General features: G+C 45.4%; 1 protein-coding gene across 1 annotated transcript; it reads right to left on the bottom strand.

Moving 5' to 3' along the window:
* Positions 1–94: 94 nt before the first annotated feature.
* Positions 95–9,387, bottom strand: LOC132901567 (galectin-9-like). The gene is made up of 8 exons (XM_060944050.1): positions 9,305–9,387; positions 7,318–7,406; positions 4,772–4,979; positions 3,962–4,081; positions 1,782–1,811; positions 1,598–1,686; positions 1,143–1,299; positions 95–986 (listed from the first exon to the last, which is right to left on the bottom strand). Exons 1-8 carry the CDS (start codon positions 9,335–9,337, stop codon positions 840–842), a joined length of 873 nt encoding a protein of 290 aa, XP_060800033.1. The 5' UTR covers positions 9,338–9,387; the 3' UTR covers positions 95–839.
* Between the last annotated feature and the right edge of the window lie 11,284 nt (positions 9,388–20,671).

Genomic DNA, 20,671 nt, shown 5'->3' on the forward strand with positions numbered 1-20,671 from the left:
TTCTCTTCTTCGGATTTCCCAGTCAGTCTGATCAACTGTCAAATTATAAGTGAAGAATTAATAATAATTGAAATAACACCAGACACATCTTGAATAACGTCAGATAAATGGAGATTTTACTGTCATCTTTTTTTGTACTGACATTTACTACTATCTTCAGGAAAGACATGAAATAACAAAGCAGAATACTGACAGATATGTAACACCAGATGGCGCTATTTTACTTGTCTATGTTAATACTAAGGCAATAAAACTAACAAGGTATCATTGCAGTTTCATATGTAAAGATGATGGTGGCTCAACAGTTAAGGCACTGGGTTGTTTATCAGGACATTGAGGGTTTGAGACCCAGCATTGCTTCGCTGCCACTGTTGGGCCCTTAGGCAAAGCCCTTAAACCTACCCGCTTAACCCTACCCAAATCAACCCCGCAGCAGTAGGGCAAAAGATGTAGAAAACCACTGCAATTTCTTATGTCTGAGTGGGTTTCTTCTGGGTTTTCAGTTTACACAAAACATTCCAGTAGGTGTATTTACTGCTCCAAATTGTCTCCAAGTACGAATGAGTCTGACCCCACAAAAGTGTGTTCTGCCTGGGCCTGATGTACCAGTGTATTGAAATACAGAGTAAAAGTGCATAGAAAAATTCTCAGTAATTATATTTTAGTCATGGGTTAAACAGTCATTTATTTTAATGATCACATTTCAGCCTGAAAAAGAAGGTGTCTATGAATAGTGTTGCTTTAATTTGAAATCCATCAGTTCACTGTTTACAGATAAAATGTAACTACGACTTGGTTAAAAATGTGCCAGAAAAAATATTGCACACACAAAAAAAAAGTTAAACATTTACACCAGTCAAGCTCAGGTCACCAGACACCTCCAGAACATCAATCTCCCACAGGTTAGTGAAGCGGTGGTTGTAGGTGTGTGTTTGTTTACCATTGACAAACACGTTGTAATGCTGAGGATTGCAGGAGATGATCACCTGAAAGGAATGTGACACAGGTAAAGGATATGATATGCTGTTTTAATTTAATTTTCCCTTCAAGTAAAACAATTTGAATCAGCCACAACAAACATATTTCTCTTGAACATGTGATTAAAAAAAGAGCAAAATTCCCTTTTAATTTGCAGTACATACCTGGAAGGTTTGTCCCTTGTGAAACGGCATTTCTCCGGAGCGCTCCTCTGAGCCCCACTGCTCCATTGTTTGGGTATTGCGCACGACCAAGTTCTCATCAAAGCGAGGATTGTAATGAAAGGCAATCCCATTTCTGTGACGCAGGTTTATCACAAATCTGGTGACATAAATACCAGATAAAATTCAAGAAATATTTTGCAAATCTATTATGCCAAAATATTCTAGGCCTAAAATTTGACATGTTGATCTGCAGGTGGTGCTCTTCCCCAAAACAGACTACCTTGAAAGTTTAGACTAAATTTGGAGAAAAGTCCAGGAAATAGTTGGTTTGGATCAAATCTGGCTCTCTTTCAATCAAGTTTTCAAGATGCTTAGTAACACAGTTTCAGCTCTAACAGAAAAGATAAGTATGTAGACTGATTATGCAAAGTAGCAGAATAAGACTAACACCTGACCTGGAAGCCTGATGATTCACCACCCCTTGGATGGAAATGTTTTTGTTGGGCCACAGGCCACCATTGATGGTGGTTTTGTATGGCACACTCTAATGATGAAGAATACAGGACATGGTTATTACGAGCTCATCACTTTCAGGTAAAACATAATGTTAATTTAATATGCGAAGTATTGTCCTCTTACATAGCTTGCTTGGGCAGCAGCTGAAGGCACCTATAGAAGGGAAATATATGAAACTTTTGAATAAGTAGGTCATTTCTTTGTGAATTCATATGTAAAGGGATAATGTACTTTTAAAGCAACACAGTTTCAGAAGGAGATGAAAAACAGGAAGCTATTGGTTGTGGTCAGTGTTCAAGTGACCTCAGAGGCATGTGATTAAAGGAGTTCACTATCACCATATACTCTAGATATGCAAATAAAAATCTCATCTCATCTCATTATCTGTAGCCGCTTTATCCTGTTCTACAGGGTCGCAGGCAAGCTGGAGCCTATCCCAGCTGACTACGGGCGAAAGGCGGGGTACACCCTGGACAAGTCGCCAGGTCATCACAGGGCTGACACATAGACACAGACAACCATTCACACTCACATTCACACCTACGGTCAATTTAGAGTCACCAGTTAACCTAACCTGCATGTCTTTGGACTGTGGGGGAAACCGGAGCACCCGGAGGAAACCCACACGGACATGGGGAGAACATGCAAACTCCGCACAGAAAGGCCCTCGCCGGCCACGGGGCTCGAACCCAGGACCTTCTTGCTGTGAGGCGACAGCGCTAACCACTACACCACCATGCCGCCACAAATAAAAAATATGTTTACTAAATGATGTGATCCTGGAATTTAACTAGAGTGTACTAGCAGGGTAGTGCAGTGTGTAGTGTTGCTGTCTCACAGCTCCAGGGACTCTTTCTAAATTTAGATTACGGTCTATGCATATACTGTTCATGTTCTTCTCATCTCATTATCTCTAGCCACTTTATCCTTCTACAGGGTCGCAGGCAAGCTGGAGCCTATCCCAGCTGACTACGGGCAAAAGGCAGGGTACACCCTGGACAAGTCGCCAGGTCATCACAGGGCTGACACATAGACACAGACAACCATTCACAGTCAATTTAGAGCCACCAGTTAACCTAACCTGCATGTCTTTGGACTGTGGGGGAAACCGGAGCAAACCCACGGGGAGAACATGCAAACTCCGCACAGAAAGGCCCTCACCGGCCACGGGGCTCGAACCCGGACCTTCTTGCTGTGAGGCGACAGTGCTAACCACTACACCACCGCGCTGCCACATTTTAGAATCAATTGTTTGGAATTTTTGGTGTTTCCCATGATGGCCAAAAAGTTAAAATTTTAGTCTCATCTGACCAGAGAATCTTCTTCCATGTGTTTGGAGAGTCTGCCACATGCTGTTGGGCAAACTCCAAACGTGTTTTCTGAAGCAATGGCTTTTTTCTGGCCACTCTTCCATAAAGCCAAACTCTGTGGAGTGTACGGCTTAAAGTGGTCCTATGGACAGATACTCCCATCTCCGCTGTGGATCTTTGCAGCTCCTTCAGTGTTGTCTTTCTTGCATCTCTGATTAATGCCCTCCTTGCCCGGTCTGAGTGTTTTGGTGGGCGGCCTTCTCTTGTCAGGTTTGTAATGGTGTCATATTCTTTCCATTTTGCTATAATGGATTTAATGGTGCTCCCTGGGATATTCAAAGTTTGGGATATTTTTTATAATTCAACCCTGAGCTATACTTCTCCACAACTTTGTGACCTGTTTGGAGGCTCCTTGGTTTTCATGTTGCTTGCTTAGTAGTATAGCAGAGTCAGGGTCCTTCCAGAACAGGTTGGTTTATACAGACATCACGTGACAGATCATGTGACATTTTGATTGCACACAGGTGGATCTTAATCAACTAATTATGTGACTTATAAAATGAATTGGTTGGACCAGCTCTTATTTAGGGGTTTCATATGAAAGGGGGTGAATACCTATGCACACTCCAGATTTCTGGTTTTCGATCTTAATTATTGTTTGTCACAATAAAACAACAATGTGCACCTTTAAAGTGGTAGGCATGTTGTGTAAATCAAATGGTGCTAACCCTCCAAAAATCCATTTTAATTCCAGCTCGTAATGCGACAAAACAGGACAAACACCAAGGGGGATGAATACTTTTGCAAGACACTGTATGTATAGGAGCAATGTGTTTTAAGCAAAAATCATGATCAAACATCAAGGTAACAGAATAGAAATATTGTTATAATTAGTTCCATAGTCATATCCATAAAACAGTGTTTCCACTACACTAAGAATCAACATCAATATTATGTACAGTATATTTAAGTTAAGATTATGGTCCTGCTCACCTCGGCATCCTGGAAACTGATAGTATTAACTGCCACCATCCCATCCACTGCGATAGTGTCCACCATGTTGAATGGGATATGGTGCTTGTAATCCGTGACATGGATGCCATTGACACTTATCTGTGAAAAGATCAGCATGTAACTTAAAATTCTGCATTACTGTGTTATATTCGGGGCAGAAGATAAGCAAGAAAATACATTGAGATAAATACCCTCAAGGGCAATTCTTCAGCAGAGAGGCCAAAATTATGAAATTATTAAGACTGCCTTAACTTGTCAGCTCAGTGATTTTGCTAAAGTATTGGAATCCAAAGTAAAATGTACTGAAAACCATATTTAAAAATCACCCCAATTATAGCAATGTTGCTTCAGAGAAATCTTGATTTGAATTTTAAGAAATGAAAGTTCAGTTTTTTCCTGACGTAATTCTGTTACTGACTTTTCCTTGCTCATAAAAGATTTTGCTTTCAGAGTTAAACATAGCCAATTTTGTATGCTTTTTTAGGGTCAAAAGATACCTCATACAGTGTGCAAATTTTATTTATTACCATTATCTTGAGTACTGCAACTAAAAAAGTTCCCACATTTTGCCGTGAATGTAATTCTGTTATCAAAGAACTACCCTCAAACACTTATAACCCAAGAACCATTGTCCAACTTAAGCTAAATGGCTAGTCACGCTGAAGTCTTGAGCCTGTTCTTTTAGGGTAATGTAAGCAAGCAAGCAAGAATACTGAACTTAGATATGAACTAACCTTGTATCATTCCATTTCTATTAATGTGAGGAAAGTAGAAGTGAAAGTAAGTAACCTTGTATGAGTGGTGTTTGACCAGAATCTGCAGGTTGAAAGGGCTTCCCATGGGGAAGAGGGCCTGGTGTATGCGTTCCTCTGTTCCCCAGCAGTTATTCTGCTTGGTGTTGATTACTATGTATCCTGAACTGGAGTCATAGCGTGGGTTAAAGTGCAGGGCAATGTTAGCATCTGGTCTGGAACCAGACTGGAGATTCACATGGAACCTGTATAGGAAAGTTATTATGAGAAGAAGAAACCTTTATTTGTCACATGCACACTTCAAGCACAGTGAGATTCATCCTCTGCATTTAACCCATCTGAAGCAGTGAACACACACACACACACACACACACACACACACACACACACACACACACACACACACACACACCCAGAGCAGTAGGCATCCACACTACAGCGCCCGGGGAGCAGTCAGGCGTTAAGTATCTTGCTCAAGGGCACTTCAGCCCAAGACTGTCCCATGTTAAACTAACTGCATGTCTTTAAACTGTGGGGGAAACCAGAGCAAACCCACACAGGGAGAACATGCAAACTCCACACAGAAAGGTCCCCGCTGGCCGTTGGGCTCAAACCCAGAGCCTTCTTGCTGTGAGGGGACAGTGCTAACCACTACTGTACATCACCGTGCCACCCTGTGTTACTGTGAATACGCTAGAGTATTTACAATAGTAACACTTTTTAGTTTGGCAGTTCTATTTTATTTTATTTTTTACAACCCCGATTCCAAAAAAGTTGGGACAAAGTACAAATTGTAAATAAAAACAGAATGCAATAATTTACAAATCTCAAAAACTGATATTGTATTCACAATAGAACATAGACAACATATCAAATGTCGAAAGTGAGACATTTTGAAATTTCATGCCAAATATTGGCTCATTTGAAATTTCATGAGAGCAACACATCTCAAAAAAGTTGGGACAGGGGCAATAAGAGGCTGGAAAAGTTAAAGGTACAAAAAAGGAACAGCTGGAGGACCAAATTGCAACTCATTAGGTCAACTGGCAATAGGTCATTAACATGACTGGGTATAAAAAGAGCATCTTGGAGTGGCAGCGGCTCTCAGAAGTAAAGATGGGAAGAGGATCACCAATCCCCCTAATTCTGCGCCGACAAATAGTGGAGCAATATCAGAAAGGAGTTCGACAGTGTAAAATTGCAAAGAGTTTGAACATATCATCTACAGTGCATAATATCATCAAAAGATTCAGAGAATCTGGAAGAATCTCTGTGCGTAAGGGTCAAGGCCGGAAAACCATACTGGGTGCCCGTGATCTTCGGGCCCTTAGACGGCACTGCATCACATACAGGCATGCTTCTGTATTGGAAATCACAAAATGGGCTCAGGAATATTTCCAGAGAACATTATCTGTGAACACAATTCACCGTGCCATCCGCCGTTGCCAGCTAAAACTCTATAGTTCAAAGAAGAAGCCGTATCTAAACATGATCCAGAAGTGCAGACGTCTTCTCTGGGCCAAGGCTCATTTAAAATGGACTGTGGAAAAGTGGAAAACTGTTCTGTGGTCAGACGAATCTAAATTTGAAGTTCTTTATGGAAATCAGGGACGCCGTGCCATTCGGACTAAAGAGGAGAAGGACGACCCAAGTTGTTATCAGCGCTCAGTTCAGAAGCCTGCATCTCTGATGGTATGGGGTTGCATTAGTGCATGTGGCATGGGCAGCTTACACATCTGGAAAGACACCATCAATGCTGAAAGGTATATCCAGGTTCTAGAGCAACATATGCTCCCATCCAGAGGACGTCTCTTTCAGGGAAGACCTTGCATTTTCCAACATGACAAGGCAAAACCACATACTGCATCAATTACAGCATCATGGCTGCGTAGAAGAAGGGTCCGGGTACTGAACTGGCCAGCCTGCAGTCCAGATCTTTCACCCATAGAAAACATTTGGCGCATCATAAAATGGAAGATACGACAAAAAAGACCTAAGACAGTTGAGCAACTAGAATCCTACATTAGAGAAGAATGGGTTAACATTCCTATCCCTAAACTTGAGCAACTTGTCTCCTCAGTCCCCAGACGTTTACAGACTGTTGTAAAGAGAAAAGGGGATGTCTCACAGTGGTAAACATGGCCTTGTCCCAACTTTTTTGAGATGTGTTGTCATGAAATTTAAAATCACCTAATATTTCTCTTTAAATGATACGTTTTCTCAGTTTAAACATTTGATATGTCATCTATGTTCTGTTCTGAATAAAATATGGAATTTTGAAACTTCCACATCATTGCATTCCGTTTTTATTTACAATTTGTACTTTGTCCCAACTTTTTTGGAATCGGGGTTGTACATACCATCACCAACCCTTTCTTTATTTCTCTCCTACAGTATTTCTGTTTAAATCTACAGATTGCTATAGAGTATTTTAAAAAATACTTAAAAAAGCTATTTCTTTATAAGTAAAAAAAAAAATAATAATGGAACTTGTGAGACCTTTAAAAAGGGGGTGGATGGGGTGGCAGGAAAAAGTTGAGTGAAATGATGTATCTATCGACCCACTCGAAAAGTTTATCTTACCTGTTGGCTCCTGGTAAAACTCGTCCATTTACAGTGATACTCTTGCCATCCCTCAGTCCTCCTTGGATTGACCCAGTAAAAGGGATTTGCTATGGAAAACCACACAATGATAAAGTGTGTCACATCACCAGAAGTTACTGGAAGATCTTAAAAATTAAAAAGAAAAAAACTTCTTTAAAAAAACCTTGAATAAAGCTTCTTAAAAATGTTTGAAGCATAGGTGCATAATGCACAAAGTTAAATATCAGCTATGATGAATTAACCATATAGTGCCAATTGAAGTATTGCCAAGTCCAAAAGGGGCCTCGAGCTGTATCTGTATTTTTCGAGATGTTTTAAAATGAGAAATTAACTATTTTTAAATGAATGTGTGCAGTGACTCTTATTGCTTTTAATTTTTCTGGTGATGACACCTAGGCCTGTCAGGCAATGCAGAAGTGCATCTAGGCTCTTATTTGTTAGGTAGGATGCATGTATATGATGCCTGGCAAATTTGAAAGTGGAGTAGTGGAGCTGCTAAGAGTAAACAAAGCAATACAAAAAAATGAGAGAGAGATATGAGAAAAATGAGATGAGAGCAGCATTGGCTGATGTACCAGTGATATCAATAAATTTTAAACCAGTAGATGTTGGGGAGAACAAGCACTGTGGCTGATATTACTGAAATCATGATCAATGCCAAGCATATTATTGAGACGAATGTTGATGCGAACACCACCAGTATTAACATTGCAGCTTGTAGTGAAGGAGAGTTAATTAACACAGACTAGCTAGTCATGACTCTCCATTCCCCTGAGCTTCTACTGATAGAGATTTTCTGCATTTCTCATTTTTAGACCATCCATCCATCCATCCATTATCTGTAGCTGCTTATCCTGTTCTACATGGTCGCAGGCAAGCTGGAGCCTATCGCAGCTGACTACGGGCGAGAGGCAGGGTACACCCTGGACAAGTCACCAGGTTATTGCAGGGCTGACACACAGAGACAAACAACCATTCACACTCTCATTCACACCTACGGTCAATTTAGAGTCACCAGTTAACCTAACCTGCATGTCTTTGGACTGTGGGGGAAACCGGAGCACCCGGAGGAAACCCATGCGGACACGGGGAGAACATGCAAACTCCACACAGAAAGGCCCTCGCTGGCCGCTGGGCCTTGGGGTTAGGTCCTAACCCTAACCTTCTTGCTGTGAGGCGACAGTGCTAATCACTACACCACCATGCCGCCCTCATTTTAGACCATTTTTTATAAACCGCAGTTTACTGTCTTATACAGCTGCAGTATCCTTGCATCTGAAATGTTCTTTTATCTACTTATGATGTCAATACAGAAGCATACATTTTATGTCTTTAGCCTTGTAATGCATTTCACTGACTGGGTTGTTAAACTGTTAAATATTATATTATTCATATAAAATGTGTTTTGTGAAAAAAAAATGCTAAGGGCTGGAGATTCAGGAATAGAATTTGCATGTTCTTGGAATTAATGTTGAGATTTCTTATTCTCAGAGTATCATAAGATCTAGCAAGTTTTTAATAACTTTATAACAATAACAACCCAGGGATGGGGATCCAGGGTCCCTCCATTGTGTATTAGAGACCACAGGCTTCTATAAGCTCATTATCTGTCTTTAAAAATCATGTATCTAGTTCTATATTGTTGTTCTTTTTTAATGCAGTTGTTTGTGTTGTAATTGTTCCATTTTATAGTGAACAGCTATATGATTATCACTGTCCTTGCAGCCAAAAGATTATGAAGATCTGGAGGAAAAATTACTTTCAGTGATTGAAATCTTGTCTTATTTGCTCATTTAGCAAAATAATACAGAAATGGAAATGATATAGAAATTATATAGAAATGTATACATTAAATATCACAATTAGATATAAATATTGAAGCTTTCACAAAGAATAATATTGTGGCTGCCTTATATTATCAAGTTTTCAATATGAGAATAAAACAAAAGTATATCAAGAAACTTACAGGGCTGTAAAAAGGCTGTTGCTGGTACGCCATTTTCCAGATGTCTTTTATAACTGTAAACCAGCCTGCCTGATTATCCCCTTTTAAATCTTATAAAGAGGAACTTTGTAACTAGCATGATTCATTCACGGGGTTTGGCCACTGGTCATATGATTGGTCATATCAGCAGTTTGAGCCAATCAATATTAACCACAGGTCAGTTTATTGTTTATTTTGGGATTAAAGAATATGAATAGGCGAACTGCATATAGACTGTCCACATAAAATAGTGTATGCTTCAGTTGTATTTAAACAGTCTTGCATTTAAACATCAATTAGGCTATACATTATATGAGTTAGGCATATGCAAGCTAACAAACTTTGTCAGGAAAAAAAGAAATGAGGCTGTAGCAATTCCTGGAAACCTTGCCTTATTGCAAAACTTATCGCATGGTGCAATCACCTCCAGTAAGAATGATGTACAGTCATGTTTCACATCACTGATTGTGAAAAGCTACAGAGTTTGATTTTTGGAAAACTGTTAATTTAGTTCCTTTTGCTAACAAAATCAGGGTCAATAAGTGTTATGTGTAAGAGGATCTAGAACCCCTTTTAAGAACAATAAGGTTATTTGTGATGATTTTAATTTGAAGAGTTTTATTGCAAATATTAATTAAAGTTTAATTTTTTAATCATTTTTTTATCTAAAGAAATTATTCTTATGGAGACTATACTTCTCCTGTAATTTTATTATTATTATTATTATTATTATTATTATTATTATTATTATTATTATTATTACCTGTTGGCAGTTTAACATTCAATAAATTTTATTTGTTTTTATTTTATTTGTGTGTGTATTTATTTATTTATTTATTTTTAAAGGGTCAATAAGTGTTTTCCACAATGTAATTGTGTCCACAATGTGTAACTCTTAGTGTAATTGATAATGTGTTAGGGGTGGTGGAGGTGTGGTGAGATAAGGATCCACAAGCAGAACACAGACAGTAGTCCAATAAATAAGGTGCTTTAATCCAGGGAAAAGGGCGTGGCAAAAACGGGACAAAAACAAATGGCAAAAATAGTCCAGGTAAAAAGAGACAAAAAACTTGACAAAAACACGAGACAGACAAGGACAAAATACGCTAGAGCAAAAAAACCCATAAACAAGAAAAAACCCTAAGTGCAAAAACCGTGAACAAGAAAAAACCCTTAGTGCAAAAACCATGAACTAGAAAAATAGCTTGAGCATGTCATGGTCCTACCTGTGGGCTTCTCTCTTCAGGTAACATCTCCACTCAGCATTACCGGCCATGCCCGCTCTCACTTCCTCTTATTAACTTTCAGTGACTGTTGCCGATCACCTGCTTCTCCCCTGTGTGCATTTAAGCTGCAGTTCTCCCAAGCCTCAGTGTCAGATCATCTGCAACTTCCGGCGTGATAACCTGCTCTGTGTTCCTACTACTCTGGCTCCTGACGATATTCTGTTCCGTCTGACTCTGTCTGCTCTCCAGCCCCGGTAACCTGATCTGCCTTCTGTCCTGTCGACTCTGCCTCTTGCCTGCCTCTCCTGTACCTTCGCCTGATCTCCAGCTTGCCCAGCCCTGCTGCTCGCCTGACTCTCCATCAGCCCGGTGTGAGCAGCCCTGCCTGGAGCCCTACTCTTCAGCCCCAGTAACTTGACCCTGCATTTCTGTCCCCTATCTTGCTATCTGATCTGTGACTCTGTGTTCCAGCCTGCTCACTAACTCCAGCCTGCTGAGGGACTACTGCTGGGAGACTGCCTGAAACCCAAGTGCTGTCAACCTACAGCCGCACCTCTCTGACAACGCCTGATCCTGTTGGACCTCAGAAGCCAAGCAGGGTCAGGCCTGGTCAATACTTGGATGGGAGACCTCAGACATCACCACCACGCTCCCACCAGCCATCCCTGCCTCTCAGTCCTCCTGCCACTGAACTTCACACATTCTCCCAACTCCCTTTTCCCCTGTTATTATTAAACTGTGGTTTGAGTGCATTTGATCTCCTCTCCTGTCTGGTCCTTGACAGAACGATCTGACCAAGACATGGAGTCAGCGCCCGAACCCTCTGCCCTAGACCGGCTGCAGTGCACCGAAGGAGATGTCTGCCGATGTTGCAGCCCTGATCCAGCTTGGTCATCAGCAACAACAACTGGACCAAGCACTCCAGCTGCTCACTGCCAGAGGTGGAAAAACCCGGGTGCAGAAAGTAAAAACCCTGCCACATTTTTGCTCCAGCCAATTCAATGAACCAGCTGATCCTAATTACCACATCCCCTAAGCCAGGTTGATGAGCTAACTGGTGAAATCACCTGTGTTGAGAGCACAGGCAGAAGGAAAACCTAAGCAGGACTTTTACTTTGTCAATCCAGTTTTTCCACCTCTGCTCACCGCCCTATCACCCCCTGCTCCTCCGAGTCAACCATCGCCGCCCCTCGTTGCATCAGCCCCTGTCATACCCGCCGCTGACTGGCCAGCTCCGGGAGGTGCTCCTGCTGCACTCGATGCCCCGGAACCCAAGGTCGGCAGTCCGGAACGTTTTGACAGTGACCCCTCCCAAGTCCGTGCTTTCCTCACCAGCTGCCGGTTGCTGTTCGACCTGCAGCCCAGAACCTTCGCGTCGGAAGCAGCGAAGGTGGTCTTCGTCATCACTCGTCTGACTGGCCGCGCCCGCCTGTGGGGGACTGCTGAGTATGAACGCCGGACACCAGCGTGTGCCGCCTCCTCCCTGTTTGCAGCGGAGATGATTAAGGTCTTCGACCTGAGCTCGTCGGCGGTAGAGGCATCCGGAGGACTGATGAGTATTCGCCAAGGCAGACGAACAGTGGCTGACTACTCGATCGATTTCCGGACCTTGGCCCAGCGCAAGTGGAACATGCAGGCGCTGGTGGACGCCTTTCTGCACAGCCTGGCCGACTACATGAAGGACGAATTGGTCTCGTACAAACAACCGTCGACACTCGATGAGGCCATCGCCCTGGCCGTCCGCATTGACCGCCGGGTCCAGACCCGTCGACGAGAGAGGGCCCGCCAGACTCAGTCAGTCATCAGCGCAAGGAGAAGCCTGAGCTCACTGGACATAGGAGGGCCCCGGCTGAGCTCAATGATCATCCAATCCTCCACCAGCCAGAAACCTATGCTCCAAGTTTGCCTTCGTCTGTCGGATTCCACCCACACCCTGGCCGCCCTGGTTGACTCTGGCACCGAGGCTAACATCATGGACACTGAGCTTGCACGCCAGTTGGGTCTGCAAAGCCATTGCTTATCCTCTCCCGTTCCAGCCAGGGCGCTGGATGGCCATCTCCTTGGCACCGTCACCCGCCTCACTGCCCCTGTCCTGATGACTCTGTCAGGCAACCACCACGAAACCATCCAGTTTCACCTGCTCCGTTCCCCCGGCCAACCTCTCATCCTGGGCTATCCATGGCTCCGCCAGCACAGTCCTCACCTTGACTGGGCCACTGGAGCGATAAGAGAATGGGGCAAGGACTGCCACCGGACCTGCTTACGAGCCTCCACTCTAACCCCTCGTACTCCACCTGCCAGCTCTGCCCCCGACCTCACTAATGTCCCAGTGTGTTATCACAGCCTTCGGGAGGTATTCAGCAAAGCCAAGGCCACTTCCTTGCCTCCTCACCGGCCCTACGACTGCGCCATTGATCTCCTCCCAGGCACTGCACCACCCAAGGGTCGTCTCTACTCTCTGTCTGCCCCAGAAAGGAAGGCGATGGAGGCCTACATCAGTGACTCTTTGGCTGCCGGCCTCATCCGTCCATCCTCTTCTCCTGCTAGCGCTGGGTTCTTCTTCGTGGGAAAGAAGGATGGATCCCTGCGCCCCTGCATCGATTACAGGGGTCTCAATGACATCACCATCAAGAACCGATACCCTCTCCCACTGCTTACCTCCACCTTCAAGCTGCTCCAGGGAGCCACGATCTTCACCAAACTCGATCTCCGGAATGCCTACCACCTGGTTCGGATAAGGGAGGGAGACGAGTGGAAGCAAAAAAAAAGCAAAGGGGAGTCCCATATACGATTCGTACATTGGGGGAGTGCCTGTTAGAGAGCGCACTTGTCCTGGGCCATCAGCATAGTGAGGTAGGGTGGCCAGTTCCTTTCCTCGCTGCCTTTAACTTCCCCAGTGTTTCCACCAGGTCCCCATTCACTGCTGGGTGGACAGGGAGCGAGCCCCAGATCCCCGTCGAGCCAAGGCTCAAACCAGGGACCGTTCGCTTAGCGGTCAAGCGCTCTAACCACTTGGCCACCTGCGCTCCTAGACGAGTGGAAGACCGCGTTCAACACCCCCACCGGTCACTGTGAATACCGGGTGATGCCGTTTGGCCTTACCAACGCGCCAGCGGTATTCCAGGCTCTGGTGAATGATGTCCTGTGAGATATGTTGAACAAGTTCGTGTTTGTTTTCCTCGATGACATCCTGATCTTCTCAAAAACCCTGTCCGAACACACCCAGCATGTCCAGCAAGTGCTCCGTCATCTCCTTGAAAACTCCCTCTTCGTCAAGGCAGAGAAGTGTGAGTTTCACGCCAAGTCTGTGGTGTTCCTGGGGTACATCGTGGCAGAGGGGAGCATCCAGATGGACCCTGCCAAAGTCTCAGCAGTGACTTCATGGCCAGTACCAGAGAGCAGGAAGAAGCTTCAGCAGTTCCTGGGCTTCGCTAATTTCTACAGGAAATTAATTCGTAATTACAGCACCGTTGCATCACCCCTCACTGCCTTGACCAGCACCAAACAGCCCTTCACCTGGACTCCGGCTGCCAACGAAGCCTTTGCCACCCTCAAGGCTCAGTTCACCACTGCTCCTGTCCTCCAGATGCCAGATGTGGAGCGGCAATTCATCGTGGAGGTGGACGCCTCAGATGTGGGAGTTGGGGCAGTGCTCTCACAGAGGTCAGCGGATGACAACAAACTCCACCCCTGTGCATTTTTCTCCCGCCGGCTATCGCCGGCCGAACACAATTACGACATAGGCAACCGGGAACTGCTGGCGGTCAAGCTCGCCCTGGAGGAATGGCATCACTGGCTGGAGGGGTGCATAGTCCCATTCCTGGTCTGGACAGACCATAAGAATCTGGAATACATCCGCACCGCCAAACGACTCAACCCCAGACAGGCCCGCTGGGCTCTCTTTTTCACCAGATTCAAGTTCACCCTTTCATACCGGCCGGGATCTCGCAACACCAACCCTGACGCACTCTCCCGCCAGTTCCAGAAGGATGATGCCTCCTCCAAGGATCCGGCTCCCATCCTACCTGACCCCTGTATCATTGCTGCTCTGACCTGGGACATCGAAGAATGAGTGTGGGAAGCCCTCCGTGACCAACCCAGCCCCAGTGCATGCCCTGCAAGTCGCCTCTTTGTTCCTGAAGACCTACAATCTCAGGTTATACAATGGGGACACGACTCCCGTCTAGCCTGCCACCCTGGTTCCACTCGCACCTACCACCTGCTCGCCCAACGGTTCTGGTGGCAGTCTATGAGCAGGGATGTGCGAGACTTCGTCTGAGCCTGCCCTACCTGTAATCAGAATAAATCCTCCAGCCGGCCTCCTGCCGGTTTGCTCCAGCCTCTGCCCGTGCCTATGCAGCCCTGGTCCCACATTTCCCTGGATTTTGTTATGGGTCTGACCCCTTCTAACAGGATGACTGTCATACTCACCATCGTGGACCGTTTTAGCAAGATGGCACACTTTGTTCCCCTCCCAAAACTACCGTCGGCCAAAGAGACCGCCCAGATCGTCCTGCAGCAGGTCTTCCGCATCCATGGGCTGCCCAGGGACATCGTTTCGGACCGAGGGCCGCAATTCACCTCCTCTTTCTGGAAGGAATTCTGTCACCTGCTCGGGGCCACCGCCAGCCTCACCTCCGGATTCCGACCCCAGTCCAACGGCCAGTCTGAGCGGATTAACCAGGAGTTGGAGAAGGCACTTTGGTGTATGGCGTCACGCAACCCTAGGGCCTGGTGTGAGCACCTGCTGTGGGTGGAATACTCTCTCAACTCCCTCACCAGCTCAGCCACTGGACTGTCCCCATTCCACTGCATGTATGGCTACCAACCACCCCTGTTCCCCAGCCAGGAGGGAGAGGTCACCTGCCCGTCTGCCCTCACCTATGCATGCCAATGCCGCCTCACCTGGTCTCAAGCCCACGCTGCACTCCTCAAGTCAGTCACCAGCTACTCCATTGGAGCCAACCGGCAGAGGACGCCTGCGCCCACCTACCGGGTGGGCCAGAAGGTGTGGTTGTCAGCCAAGGACCTGCCCCTCCAGGTGGAGTCTCGTAAGCTGGCACCTTGGTTCATCGGACCATTTCCGATCCAGAGGATAATCAGCCAGTCTGCTGTCCGGCTCCGACTGCCCAAGTCTATGAGAGTGCACCCCACCTTCCACGTCTCAAAGATTAAGCCAGTGCACGAGAGCCCGCTGGTACCAGCTGCACCTTCTCCTCCTCCTCCTCGTCTCATCGATGGTGGCCCGGTCTACTCCGTCCGACGACTGCTGAAGTCACGGCGCAGGGGCAGGGGCCTCCAATACCTGGTGGATTGGAAGGGCTATGGTCCTGAGGAGAGGATGTGGGTTCCTGCTGGGAGAATTTTAGACCGTACCCTCATCAGCACCTTTCATCGCCTGCATCTGGACCAGCCGGCCAACCGGAGGGGTCGACCAAGGGGTCCTTGTCAGAATGACGATGCACCAACTGCTACTGTCCCCGAGTCTGATTCTGAACCAGATCCTGAGGCCTTGGACACTGACCGGTCAGAGGAGTTCTGACCCTCCACCGGTATTCCCCCTCCTCCCACCTGTCTTGGTGGATCTGTGGCTAGGGACTTCTGGAGCCGTCCCTTGAGGGGGGGGTTCTGTCATGGTCCTACCTGTGGGCTTCTCTCTTCAGGTAACATCTCCACTCAGCATTACCGGCCATGCCCGCAATCACTTCCTCTTCTTAACTTTCAGTGACTGTCATTGGCTGTTGCCGATCACCTGCTTCTCCCCTGTGTGCATTTAAGCTGCAGTTTTCCCAAGCCTCAGTGTCAGATCATCTGCAACTTCCAGTGTGATAACCTGCTCTGTGTTCCTACTACTCTGACTCCTGATGATATTCTGTTCCGTCTGACTCTGTCTGCTCTCCAGCCCCGGTAACCTGATCTGCCTTCTGTCCTGTCGACTGTGCCTCTTGCCTGCCTCTCCTGTACCTTCGCCTGATCTCCAGCTTGCCCAGCCCTGCTGCTCGCCTGACTCTCCATCAGCCCGGTGTGAGCAGCCCTGCCTGGAGCCCTACTCTTCAGCCGCGGTAACCTGACCCTGCATTTCTGTCCCCTATCTTGCTATCTGATCTGTGACTCTGTGTTCCAGCCTGCTCACTAACTCCAGCCTGCTGAGGGACTACTGCTGGGAGACTGCCTGAAACCCAAGTGCTGTCAGCCTACAGCCACACCTCTCTGACGATGCCTGATCCTGTTGGATCTCAGCTGCTAAGCAGGGTTGGGCCTGGTCAGTACTTGGATGGGAGACCTCAGATGTCACCACCATGCTCCCACCAGCCATCCCTGCCTCTCAGTCCTCCTGCCACTGAACTTCACACACACACATTCTCCCAACTCCCTTTTCCCCTGTTATTATTAAACTGTGGTTTGAGTGCATTTGATCTCCTCTCCTGTCTGGTCCTTGACAGAGTAAAAACTATGAAACGCGATAAAGGCACAGAAATGGCTAGAATAGCAAAACAAGGCTTTCTAGCAAAGTCAGGGTCTAAGAATGGCTTATTTACAACCCCAAGTCCAAAAAAGTTGGGACAAAGTACAAATTGTGAATAAAAACGGAATGCAATGATGTGGAGGTTTCAAAATTCCATATTTTATTCAGAATAGAACATAGATGACATATCAAATGTTTAAACTGAGAAAATGTATCATTTAAAGAGAAAAATTAGGTGATTTTAAATTTCATGACAACAACACATCTCAAAAAAGTTGGGACAAGGCCATGTTTACCACTGTGAGACATCCCCTTTTCTCTTTACAACAGTCTGTAAACGTCTGGGGACTGTGGAGACAAGTTGGTCAAGTTTAGGGATAGGAATGTTAACCCATTCTTGTCTAATGTAGGATTCTAGTTGCTCAACTGTCTTAGGTCTTTTTTGTCATATCTTCCGTTTTATGATGTGCCAAATGTTTTCTATGGGTGAAAGATCTGGACTGCAGGCTGGCCAGTTCAGTACCCGGACCCTTCTTCTACGCAGCCATGATGCTGTAATTGATGCAGTATGTGGTTTTGCCTTGTCATGTTGGAAAATGAAAGGTCTTCCCTGAAAGAGACGTCCTCTGGATGGGAACATATGTTGCTCTAGAACCTGGATATACCTTTCAGCATTGATGGTGTCTTTTCAGATGTGTAAGCTGCCCATGCCACATGCACTAATGCAACCCCATACCATCAGAGATGCAGGCTTCTGAACTGAGCGCTGAAAACAACTTGGGTCGTCCTTCTCCTCTTTAGTCCGAATGACATGGTGTCCCTGATTTCCATAAAGAACTTCAAATTTTGATTCATCTGACCACAGAACAATTTTCCACTTTGCCACAGTCCATTTTAAATGAGCCTTGGCCCAGAGAAGACGTCTGCGCTTCTGGATCATGTTTAGATACGGCTTCTTCTTTGAACTATAGAGTTTTAGCTGGCAACGGCGGATGGCACGGTGAATTGTGTTCACAGATAATGTTCTCTGGAAATATTCCTGAGCCCATTTTGTGATTTCCAATACAGAAGCATGCCTGTATGTGATGCAGTGCATCCTAACGACTCTCTAGGCTGTTAACACCATTCACACCTGACCCTCAGGGACCTACACTTACAGGATGACTCAACGATCCATGTGACCTCAACGACTCTCCTTTGGGTTGCTTTTGGTCCACTAGAGGATAAATACCTGGAACTCCCCACTAGTCAGACAGAACTGAAGAAACCTTTTGGATGAGAAGTGAAACGTCTTCAAGAATTTCAAGCAAGTCCAGTTGTCTTCTTTAGCAACCATGGTTTACTCTCAGTCATTCTGTAGATGTTAGGGTCCCTGGAGGCCAGGGGTGAACTGTGTTAGCAGCCTAGAGGGTCGTTAGGGTGATCTGTGGGTTTTTGGTCCTCTCTGCCATCATGTGAGTCATTGAAGTCAGCTGAGTCTTGGTGTGGATGCGTATTCAATTTTCTGGAAAGTGTGCCAAAGACTGCCTTGTATATGGCTGATAAGTGGTGTCTCAGACCACCTCCCAGCTGGAACTGTTACAAACTTGCCTGGAAGAAGACCCAAGTTTATTTTGCCCCCACGTACAGTGAGGAGGATGATCAGAGAGGCAAAAAATCCCCAAGGATCATTGTTTACAAGAAATACTAAAATCTTGGGGGCGGCATGGTGGTGTAGTGGTTAGCGCTGTCGCCTCACAGCAAGAAGGTCCTGGGTTCGAGCCCTGGGGCCGGCGAGGGCCTTTCTGTGTGGAGTTTGCATGTTGTCCGCGTGGGTTTCCTCCAGGTGCTCCGGTTTCCCCCACAGTCCAAAGGCATCCAGGTTAGGTTAACTGGTGACTCTAAATTGACCGTAGGTGTGAATGTGAGTGTGAATGGTTGTCTGTGTCTATGTGTCAGCCCTGTGATGACCTGGCGACTTGTCCAGGGTGTACCCCGCCTTTTGCCCGTAGTCAGCTGGGATAGGCTCCAGCTTGCCTGCGACCCTGTAGAAGGATAAAGCAGCTAGAGATAATGAGATGAGATGAGACTAAAATCTTGGGGTTTCCAAGTCTGCAAAACCACCATCAGATGCCACCTCCATGCCAATGGATTATTTAGAAGGTTTATTAGAAAAAAAACCTTTTCTGTTAGTTAACCACAAATGTAAGCATCTGAAGTTTGTAAAACGCTACTACAACTTTGACAGGAACCGTGTTTATTGGTCTGATGTAACAAAAATGGAGCTTTTTGGCAGTAGACACTCAAGGTGGGTTTGGTGTAAAAATAAGGATGGCTATCATGAAAAGAACCTGATCCCAACTGTAAAATATGGTGGAAGTTCTGTTTTGTTTTGGGGCTGTTTCTCCTCCAAAGGCCCAGGAAACCTTGTTAGGGTACATGGCATCATGAACTCCATAAATATCAGGACATTTTAAATCAAAATCTGGCTGCCTCTGCCAGGAAACTAAAACTGGGTCATCTCTGGATCTTCCAGCAGGACAATGATCTGAAGCATATGTCCAAATCAACACAAAAATGGTTAACTGACAACAGAATCAAGCTTATGTCATGGCCATCTCAGTCCCCTGACCTGAACCCCATTGAGAACCTGTGAGTAGAGCTGAATAGGAGAGAGCACAAGAGATGGCTGAGGACCCAAGATGATCTGGAGAGATTGTGTAAAGAGGAATGGTCTCCGATGCCCTGCTCTGTGTCTCCAACTGTCACATCTGCTCCAGCTCTCACACAATACTCCACTTCCCAGAAGTCACAATGGTCTTCAAATATGGCTGCCACAGACTACAATACCGACTCTGCACCTCACCGCTCACAGTCACCGGAATTTTAATCATTTGCACCTGTTCACAATCATCACAGCCTCATTAGTGTGCAGCATATAAGGATTCTCATTACACACAAACTTTATGAAGTATATGCGCTTTCCTTGTGTCTGACATTACCAAGCTTTTTATAGTCTGTACTGCTTGTCTGGTTTGACTTTGGTTTGTTTATTTGGATTCTCCCTTTTGTTGGAGCCTCTGATTATTACTTGCAACCATCTGTTGCCTGTATTCCTGACACCAACCTTATAAAATGTTACAGGAGAAGACTCTGTGATGTTTTACTGGCAAAGGGAGATTGTGCAAAGTATTAAATGCAGGGGTGCCAATAATAGTGGATATGTTGAAAATAAACTTCTTGATGAGGGATTTGTTTTACTCTGAATAAACTTATTTTAATTAAAGGTTGAATTTTTAAATTTTTTTCAGTGTGAGATGAAGTTACTTCATCAAAAGGTGGATTTTTTTTTCTAACCCTTTTGACTAATCTTTACAAAGGGTGCCAATAATTGTAGAGGGCACTGTATTGGTCAGCCTGCAAGTGCTTGATGTTCTGTATCACTGTGCTATCTGATATGCTACAAATGCCCCTTTTAAAACATATCACTGTGCTCTTTATCCCTAGCCACTGGTTCATGCTCCTTTATAAAACCCTCCTTGGTCTGTCTCCTCCTTATTTGTGTCACACTATATCTGCTGCTTATAAAATCTGTGCTGCTCATCTTATTTTACTGAAAGTTCTCAAAACAAATACCATGGTTGGTCTGTTGTCATTCCAAGCTACTGCAGCCAAAGA

This window comes from Neoarius graeffei, chromosome 17 (genome assembly GCF_027579695.1).
Source record: "Neoarius graeffei isolate fNeoGra1 chromosome 17, fNeoGra1.pri, whole genome shotgun sequence".
Taxonomy (NCBI): Eukaryota; Metazoa; Chordata; class Actinopteri; order Siluriformes; family Ariidae; genus Neoarius; species Neoarius graeffei.